We start from the raw sequence: 10,371 nt of genomic DNA on the forward strand, positions 1-10,371 counted from the left end.
TGAAAGAAGATGTGTTTTAGTTCTGTACCATTATTCTCAGACAACAAACAAGGTGGAAATGTCATGCTGCAAATTCGGTAACCAAACGGCTTTTGATGAAGTTGGGCTCGACATAACCAGCCGTTGTGCAAATCGGGTCGCCATCGTAAACCCAAGATTCGCCCTCCGGGGTCGATATGCTGTGACAGAAAGACAACAACTTTGCTGTCCACGTCTCGTCGCGATAATATCGCGTTGTCGTGGCCTGGACGTGCAAGCCAAGGAAGAGTCACTTTGTCCGTGCACTCGCACACCAGAATTGGATGCCGAAATCCCAATGGCTTCAGAACGTTCATGATTCTTGATACATACCTCCCCCAAGAAAAAACACCACCAACTCGGGTTTTTGTTACAATTGTTTCAAATGGTCGCCATTGTTTGATATTCAACACACTAAAGAGGTCCAAACATGGGGGAGAAGACTAAGCAGTGAAACTCAAGAACCCGACCAGTGCCTGAACTTGGAGATCCCACGACGGTTTTCAGAGAAAGAATCCCGGATCGACTGCACCATTTCCCGCACCACAGGAACTCCGTACAGATCTTTGTCTTGTTCCTGCAACATCCCTACACCATCAGGTGGAGTTTCCCTCTAATGCCCAAAAAAAAAACGAGTTCAGTAAAGAAGTACCGTCTTGGCCAGACGCTCCTCCATACCCAAAGAAACTGCATCACCGGATATGAATATTTTACGATATGCCCTTCTCAGGCTTCTGATCTGCCATTTCCACCCAAAAGATACAGATTCTTTTTTAAACACTTGAAAAATGATAACACGATCACTTTTACTTCTACAATACCTCTGAGATTGTGAATTCACTGCGTCGAAGTCCTTCCAGATTCAGACCCCGGATTTCTGCTCTTTCTCCGGTCACCATCATGTACTTTGGCACATCTTGTGAAACCTATAATTCAGACAACAAACTGGTTTCATTTCATGCCTGGAACTTTGTTTTCCGCTTTTTGATGCAGAAAACCCGACAGAGTTCCCGTTGTGTGAGGAAAGGCACATTGCAACTGAGAGCTCTGAGAAAGAACATACGACTGAACCACCGCCGATGAAAGAGAAAGAACCAATGTGGCAAAACTGGTGAACTACAGTGGCTCCTGCTGTGTGTGTATAGTCCTGCATCGATGTAACTTAGGCGATAAATTACATAGAAACAGATCCGAATAAAAACTATGCCATTAGTATTACTTCTACGATCACATGGCCTGCAAGAAGAGTATTGTTGGCAAATATGTTGTTGTCACCAATCTTGCAATCATGAGCAATATGGCAAGAACCCATTATTAGATTGTTATCACCAATGACCTGTTTCACAAAGAGACTGTAAGAACACACTTCATAAAGGCTAGAGATTTTGCTCATATCGGTCAATAACCAGCGCCAGACCGTTTTGTCGGTGGGCTTTGATGACCTGTGAATCGAGCAGAACTCTCTGATCTCGTTGTTATCACCGATGTGAAGAAAGAAATCATCCCCGGCCTAAAAAGAAATAGAAAGTGTAGACTCCTGATCAGTACACCGGCTTTTGAATTAGTCTCTACTCTCAAGCAGAGCATTCATAACACGGAATATGACAAGTCATCATTTTATGATTACCTTGTATTTCATGTCTTGGCATTTAACACCGACCACAGCATGGTGACCAATAACGTTGTTGCATCCTACAACGGTATACCCGGGAAGATCATCGTCACCAACAACAGCACCACTGGCTGACAAAAATCAAGGCATATACACACACGAGAACAGCAAAACGACGTTAAAAAACGAGAGGAAACACACCATATACCATATACCATGGAAGAAAACCGGTACGAGCGAAACCGGCTTACATCATAACAACGCAGGAATCCCCCAATTCTGTGTTCCCAAAGACGTGGCTAGAAGGATATAGTTTGCATCCATTGCCGAGCTTTGCCGAGGAACCAACAGTACAAAAGGGACCAACCGAAACGCCCTGACAGGAAACATCCATTCAACTGCTTTATTATATCTTAGACGAAGCAAAATGATGACTACCTACTCATAACCACAAGATTTTGAATAAAATCTAAACCAGATGAGCTTGAAGATTGCATCGAAACAGTCAAATTAATGCCACTGAAGTGTTGTTCATCATACCGAGACCTTGCACAGGGGGGATTATACTAAAGGACATTACTTTAGAAGGTTTTGCCAGTATAGATGATTAGAGAAGCAGCACATTTCAAAAGGGTATTTGAAGAACATCGGGACTGATCCAAAATCCAATGAGTTGATGGAAAAAGTTGGAATCTTTCACCAAACAGAAGAAGAAATCTGAGAGCCCCGAACTAATTTGCTAAAGCAAGAATGAACAATCAACAAACCTTCCCAATAACTGCATCTGGATGGACAATAGCTGTTGGGTGTATAGATCTTCCCACATCTTCAGTAATATCTGCTCAAAATTAACAAAGTTTTCGACTTTAAGAGCTCAGTCGATTCAGAGGAGAGAGAGAGAGAGAGAGAGAGAGAGAGAGAGAGAGAGATCTACTGGGCAGAGAAGAGGAGAGACGCCGAAGAGAGAGAGCTATGAAAGGAGACGGAAACCGCCGGCGAGGGGTCAGTCGAAGAATCATGGCCGACCAATGGATTGGGCAAATTGCTCAAATGCCCTCCTGGCGTCGCAACAATATCTACGGAGTGTAAAAAGGGCCGGCCCGGCCCAGTCCAGTCAGCTCGTCCCAATCCGAGAAAATTTGAGCCGAGCTCAGTCCAGTCCGTTTTTTAACGAGCTAAAAATAGATCAATCCAACCCAGATCGCCTTAGTCCGTGAGCCAAACGAACCGACCAGTTTACCAAATATATAATTTTAAAAATAAAATTTAAATACTACAAAATATTTTAAAATAATTTAAATATTTAAAAAATATTTAAAATATAATAAAAATATTTAAAATTTTGAACAAAATAAATTAAAAATATATAATAAAAATATAATTTGTATATAAAAATATTTTAAAATATATAAAACAATTTAAAAAGAAAACAAATTTGGCCCGCGAGCCAGTTCGGCTCGTGATGGGCTGGCTCGCCACGAGTCCGGCCTGTGATAGGTCGGATCCGAACCCATTTTACACCCCCAACTACTATATTGTACACCCAAAACTTAGATTATTTTGATTTATTTAGTTAAATAATATGTTTTTTGTTATAAATAAAATATATTTATAGTGGAACCAACCATTAATCCATTCAACTGCTTTATTATATCTTAGACGAAGCAAAATGATGACTACCTACTCATAACCACAAGATTTTGAATAAAATCTAAACCAGATGAGCTTGAAGATTGCATCGAAACAGTCAAATTAATGCCACTGAAGTGTTGTTCATCATACCGAGACCTTGCACAGGGGGGATTATACTAAAGGACATTACTTTAGAAGGTTTTGCCAGTATAGATGATTAGAGAAGCAGCACATTTCAAAAGGGTATTTGAAGAACATCGGGACTGATCCAAAATCCAATGAGTTGATGGAAAAAGTTGGAATCTTTCACCAAACAGAAGAAGAAATCTGAGAGCCCCGAACTAATTTGCTAAAGCAAGAATGAACAATCAACAAACCTTCCCAATAACTGCATCTGGATGGACAATAGCTGTTGGGTGTATAGATCTTCCCACATCTTCAGTAATATCTGCTCAAAATTAACAAAGTTTTCGACTTTAAGAGCTCAGTCGATTCAGAGGAGAGAGAGAGAGAGAGAGAGAGAGAGAGAGAGAGAGAGATCTACTGGGCAGAGAAGAGGAGAGACGCCGAAGAGAGAGAGCTATGAAAGGAGACGGAAACCGCCGGCGAGGGGTCAGTCGAAGAATCATGGCCGACCAATGGATTGGGCAAATTGCTCAAATGCCCTCCTGGCGTCGCAACAATATCTACGGAGTGTAAAAAGGGCCGGCCCGGCCCAGTCCAGTCAGCTCGTCCCAATCCGAGAAAATTTGAGCCGAGCTCAGTCCAGTCCGTTTTTTAACGAGCTAAAAATAGATCAATCCAACCCAGATCGCCTTAGTCCGTGAGCCAAACGAACCGACCAGTTTACCAAATATATAATTTTAAAAATAAAATTTAAATACTACAAAATATTTTAAAATAATTTAAATATTTAAAAAATATTTAAAATATAATAAAAATATTTAAAATTTTGAACAAAATAAATTAAAAATATATAATAAAAATATAATTTGTATATAAAAATATTTTAAAATATATAAAACAATTTAAAAAGAAAACAAATTTGGCCCGCGAGCCAGTTCGGCTCGTGATGGGCTGGCTCGCCACGAGTCCGGCCTGTGATAGGTCGGATCCGAACCCATTTTACACCCCTAACTACTATATTGTACACCCAAAACTTAGATTATTTTGATTTATTTAGTTAAATAATATGTTTTTTGTTATAAATAAAATATATTTATAGTGGAACCAACCATTACCGTTCATACCGACTTACTGTTCATATATACAGTACTGTTCACACCGACTGTATACATGAACAGTAACTTCGGAATTTCTATAAATAGGTCATTTGGGTTCCTCCATTTGTACACTTTCAAGAAAGAGAGTAATAAGAAATACATTCTTCTCTATTCTCCTTAAATACCGTTTTCGGTTATAGTTAACGATCTAATATCCGGATCGTTCATATTTTACCGATTTAATAACACGTTATCAGCATGAGCGGTCTTCCACAACTAAAGGTAAGATAACTTATCTTTAATACTAATATTTTCGTTCTTATGATATATATATATGTATTCATTGATGCTTGAATGGAATTAACCTCAAGCTATATATGAATACCGATATTCTTTATAATTAATTTATAGACGGCAATATCGCCTTAATTGTTAATATGGATGGCTATGCCGCCTTAAATATTTATTCGTTATTGGACGACTGTGCCGTCTTAATTATTAATTTGGACCACTTTGTCGCCTTAATTATTTATTTGTTATTCGACGGCTATGCCGCCTTACTTATTAATAGACTATTGTGTTTATTCTTTATGGATGACAATGCGGCCTAAATTATTTTACTTCTGCAGATGATAATACCGCCACATATAAACAGTTATATTACCTAATCTATATAAATTAATAAATATTCATCATGCAAAATATTATCATATATAATATAAATTTATTGATTGTCATTTATACGAAAAAATTTTTGAACTTAATTTAAAATTTAGAAATAAAGTTTTATAAATTCTTTCATATATCGGTAAATTAATTATAAATTACTAAAAGAGACTCGCGTGATGCACGGATTATTTTTTTATTGTTAATATAAAATGTTTACTTTTTCGTTATGAAAAATATTGATATGAATATAGTAAAAATTATATTACTAAATTATTATATATATATATATGAAAAAACAGAAAAAAATAAAAAAATTTAAATATCATTGCATTATTATATTATAAAATCGTTTGTATATTGAATAATTTTGTCAACATAAATTTATATATTTTTCATGATAAGATACATGTATAGTCAATGTAATTACACGTTTTACGTTATATCTCTTTATATCTTTTTTATTAACGCCATTAGAAATAATGATTTATAATTTTTTTAGTACAAAATTTTGAACATTTAGATAATATAGACATTTTTTTGCATCAATCAAATGTTATCATTTTATTTTTTAACTTATATTTGTTAATTGATATTACGAAAACCATGTATAGTAAATTATTGGCATGATTATTGGATAAGATGATTTTGTGTTGAATGAATAATGTTTGTCAAGATCTTGAAATCCAAGATATGAACACAACATTCTCTATAGACTTCTTCAGTAAAAAATATTACAATATCATATGTACGACTTCAACATTTCAGGCCATGAAGATCGATGATGGAGAGTTTTCGGATATAAAGTTTTAAAAAATAAGATTATTGTTTCCATTGAGTTTTCATATAGTCTTGTCATGGAGAGAGAGGAAATCAGATAACGGTAAATTCTCTAAATGGCAAACTTGATTTTCTTTAATAATTCTTAACACATAAAAATATTCTTGGTTTTGTAGTTTTCACATAGTCATTAATTTTTTTGAATTGTCACCTTACAAATACAATAATTAATGGTTTAAAATAAAAATTACTAATATAATATTATATCAACAAATTCATCGAATAGACAAAAAGAGTGAGGGATCTTATGACAAAAGACTATAGATTTACCGGTAGAAAAACCGTGAAACAAATTGATGCACATTCTTCCATATAAACATCATATAAAATATATATAAAAATATATTAATGAGATATAGTCTTTCGTATAGGTTGTTGTATGGATCAGTAGGTATTAATAACAAATCTACAGTCAGATTATCGTTTGAACTTATCCATACATTAGTTAAAAATGCAAAGGAACGGTTTTTCTTTGTTTAAACAAAATGTTATATACTTGACCACCGTTTTTAAATAATAATTGTTAATGAATATTTATTACCGTTTTTGTTTTGGGTAATATTTAGTCTTGGTTATATTTTTTGCTATATTTGTTTACTTTTAAAATTATAATATTTAATTGACATTATAATTTCTATTTATTCAAATAATAATTGTGGTATTATTTATTCATGCAAACATCTTGAAATCTTGTTTGTTAATCTTGTGGTCACTATAAAAAAACATATCTCATTCGTTTATTATTTATTTTATATTTGGGAGAATCGCCGTAAAATATATGTACATACACATATACACGTACACATATATATACACATGTACATATATACATATATATAAATATACACATCCACACATATGTATATATATGTGTATGTGTATATATATATATTTATTATTTATTTTATGATTTTTATTTATTTAATTAATTATTATGAATTAATTTATTATTTATTTATTTTTAATTTATTTTTTATTTAATTTCTGACGTGACGATGACATGACGCAATGATTAGGAGAGAAGTTGAGAATTTCGCCGCCACGTAAGATTTTCGTTTGTCTACGTGGCGGTTATTTGACGGTAGGTATTTTTTGGCCAATAATATAAAAGTATAGGATTTATTTGGAGAAAAACCAATTGTACAGGTATTATCCAGTAATTAAAAAAATACAGGTATTAAATTGAGACCAGGAAAAAGTACAGGTATTTTACGGCGATTCTCCATTTATATTTTTGTGTTTATTTCTTAAATATTTATATAAGAAACTTAATCCATTAGATCTTCGGTGAGTTTTTTATATTTTAGATGCATATAAATTCTTCTTTATAAATCTAAACAAAATATTATACTACCAAAATAAAATGATTACTAATGAAAATAATCATACAATATTAGTACAACTATATTGTTTTACTAAAATTAATAATCTTTTTATATATACCTTTTAGAGGTTTCCTACAAATGCATATCTCTATTTTATATGAGTAAACCATTGGTACCGAGTTTACATATTTAACTGAGGATAAGTTTTTCTTATACTCCTTTTTTTAAAAACGAAATTACTCTACTTAATGAAAATAACTTTCATTTTTTTTATTCGCTATTTTTTTATCATTACCTTAACATACCATATAAAATTTTCAATTAAAAAATATAAATATAATATATATAAAAGTATTTATAAAAATATTTATAAAAATTTAAAAGTATATAAAAAACATACATGCATATATATATGCAGCAGAAATAATGAGTATATGTTGGGTTTTCCTGTGATCTCAAGAGCGAATCTAATTCCTAGAGATCAGTTCTAGGGTTTGCGCAGCGGATGAAAAATAAAAATTTTGATGAAACCCTAAAACCTATCATGCATGATCTTGTAGAAACGTTAGAACGCTTACCTCAATCGATCCGGGACCTATATCAATCGAAGAACGCGTCTGATCACTGTAGGCAGGAAGAATATATTGCCCTCTACACATATCCATACGGCGGAAAGGATTCCAACGGTTGGAACTTGTCTGCTAGGACTGAAGAACGCTTTCTTCTTTACGCAAGGGTTTCAGGGATCTTTCTCTTAGCTTTCTCACTCTCCAAACCTCTCCCTAGGGTCTGAAAATCGTGCCAAAAGAGTTAGGAGGCGTTCCCATAAGTTTCACCCCTTTAAAACCCTAATTAGAGTGAGTTTAGTAAATCCCGACGTCTGGACCGATCGGTCTGGAGCTTTTTAATGTCTGGACCGAGTATCCACACGGCAGAAAGGATTCCAACGGTTGGAACTCGTCTGCTAGAACTGAAGAACACTTTCTTCTTTGCGCAAGGGTTTCAGGGATTTTTCTCTAGGTTTTTCCACTCTCAAAAACTCCCCAAAGGATCTGAAAGTCGTGCCAAGAGACTTGGGAGGCTCACCCTAAAGTTAATCCCAATTAAAACCCTAATTAGAGCGAGTTTAGGAAATCCCGACGTCTGAACCGATCGGTCTAGAGCAATTTTCGGACCGAGTGACTGTCACACGTTACCCCCGGACCGACCGGTCCACGTGTCTGGACCGGTCGGTCTGGGTTGGCTGGACCGATCGGTCTAGACCTCCTAGACTGGTCGGTCTGGCCTCTGCTCCACCGCGATTTTCTCGTCTCTTCTCGCGCATTCGTCCTTTCCTGTGTGTGTGACCCTGTAGGCTCATCTGATATAGTAGTATAACCCGAAATCTTTTATTTCGGTTACACAAGTCATAGGCGGTCTCTAGCAAGACACTATGACTACCGATCTCGAATAGTGTTTGTTCGTGATCCTACGAACGCCAGCGATGATTCCGTTTGATGATCCTTTTGTATCACGATATCATATGTCGAATATAAGGCATGGACAAGCCACCTTATCTGATTCGACTACTTTCTCGTTCACTGAGTTCGACTGTCTGAAATAGACGACGTTCGTCTATAGTGCGGCCACACATTTCTACAGTCTCGCTCACACGAGGGGCCTAGCGATATCTCTCTCTTTTACGAGAGGTACAAATCCTGTCTTGACTATCTACAATCCAGCACATGATTCGTTTCGTACTTGATACACGTCTTTATAGTCCTCCTGTTACGCAGGACGTTTGACGTAATCAAAGTACGCAACTCCTCATGTTGGATTCTGTAGATATCTCAGGTCTTAGGATCCAATCATGGAACCGTCATATGAGATTCAAGTCATGACGCTAGTCCATGTGACAATCCAGTATTCAGTTCTCCAACGAATACCTATGATTGTGATCGTATCCAAATACAGAACCAACTTGGGAAGACGATCAAGAGTTCACTGACTATCTGGTTGATTGTGGTATTGTATCACAATTAACTCCTCCTGGAACGCCACAGTGGAATGACGTGTCTGAACAGAGGAACCGAACACTGTTAGACATGGTTCGGTCGATGATGAGTCAGACAGATCTTCCGAAGTCCTTTTGGGGCTACGCTTTAGAGACCGCTGCTTATCTGCTGAACAGGAGTCCAACGAAGTCAGCTGAAACGACGCCATATGAGATATGGACGGGGAAGCGTCCCGTGTTGTCGTTTGTCAGAATTTGGAGTTGCGACGTTTACGTGAAGGGTCAGATGACTGATAAGTTATCCTCCAAGTCTGATAAGTGTTTATTTGTAGGCTACCCTAAGGAAACTAAGGGTTACTACTTCTATATTCCAGCAGAGAACAAAGTGTTCATTGCCAGGAATGCGACTTTTATGGAGCGAGAGTTCGTCTCCAAAAGAGTCAGTGGGAGTAGGATCGAAATTGAGGAAGTTCGAGAGCTACAAGTAGACGTTGAGCCGAGTGAACAAGTTGAAGAAGTTCAACCTGTTTCACTGCCGGTTGTGACTCAACCTTCGACGAGTGAACCTCGGAGATCAGGCAGGATTCGCCAAGAGCATGTGAGATACGGATTTCTCGTGACTGGGAATGAGGAACTCATGTTATTAGAACATGACGAGCCTACCACATACCCAGAGGCTATGGCGAGTCCGGATTCCGAGAAATGGCGCGAGGCTATGAAGTCCGAGATGCAATCCATGTCAGACAACCAAGTATGGACTCTGGTTGATGCATCTAAAGGGATAAAACCCATCGGATGCAAGTGGATCTTCAAGAAGAAGACCGACATGGATGGCAACGTGCACACGTATAAGGCACGACTTGTGGCGAAAGGATTCCGTCAGATTCATAGTATTGACTATGATGAGACCTTTTCGCCCGTAGTTATGCTGAAGTCAATCAGGATCCTACTTGCCATAGCCGCATATTACGACTATGAGATATGGCAAATGGATGTCAAGACCGCGTTCCTTAACGGGAACTTGACCGAGGATGTGTACATGACACAACCAGAAGGTTTTGT

General features: G+C 36.6%; 1 protein-coding gene across 4 annotated transcripts; it reads right to left on the bottom strand.

The window, feature by feature from the left end:
- LOC104807985 (probable acyl-[acyl-carrier-protein]--UDP-N-acetylglucosamine O-acyltransferase, mitochondrial) lies at positions 1-3,920 on the bottom strand. 4 transcript variants are annotated; one of them, XM_010533459.1, is made up of 10 exons: positions 2,565-2,676; positions 2,398-2,468; positions 1,882-2,006; positions 1,646-1,757; positions 1,436-1,528; positions 1,238-1,354; positions 1,082-1,165; positions 840-944; positions 671-757; positions 1-595 (listed from the first exon to the last, which is right to left on the bottom strand). In XM_010533459.1, exons 1-10 carry the CDS (start codon positions 2,647-2,649, stop codon positions 476-478), a joined length of 999 nt encoding a protein of 332 aa, XP_010531761.1. In that variant the 5' UTR covers positions 2,650-2,676; the 3' UTR covers positions 1-475. The 4 variants fall into 4 exon arrangements, with proteins under 4 accessions (XP_010531761.1, XP_010531760.1, XP_010531762.1 ...); XM_010533458.1 differs by lacking the exons at positions 2,398-2,468; positions 2,565-2,676 and adding exons at positions 3,640-3,710; positions 3,807-3,920 and having other exon boundaries at positions 1,238-1,528; XM_010533460.1 differs by lacking the exon at positions 1,238-1,354 and having other exon boundaries at positions 1,355-1,528.
- Positions 3,921-10,371: the final 6,451 nt, after the last annotated feature.

The sequence above is a fragment of the Tarenaya hassleriana genome, unplaced genomic scaffold (assembly GCF_000463585.1).
Source record: "Tarenaya hassleriana unplaced genomic scaffold, ASM46358v1 Cleome135, whole genome shotgun sequence".
NCBI lineage: Eukaryota > Viridiplantae > Streptophyta > Magnoliopsida > Brassicales > Cleomaceae > Tarenaya > Tarenaya hassleriana.

Bases quoted from the DNA above. Each gene is read 5' to 3' on its own strand.
- LOC104807985 (XM_010533458.1), bottom strand. From the start codon at position 3,891: ATGATTCTTCGACTGACCCCTCGCCGGCGGTTTCCGTCTCCTTTCATA. The intron at 3,711-3,806 runs GTAGATCTCTCT...AATTTTGAGCAG, and splicing joins TCTCTCCTCTTCTCTGCCCA to ATATTACTGAAGATGTGGGA. The intron at 1,758-1,881 runs GTAAGCCGGTTT...TTTGTCAGCCAG, and splicing joins GATTCCTGCGTTGTTATGAT to TGGTGCTGTTGTTGGTGACG.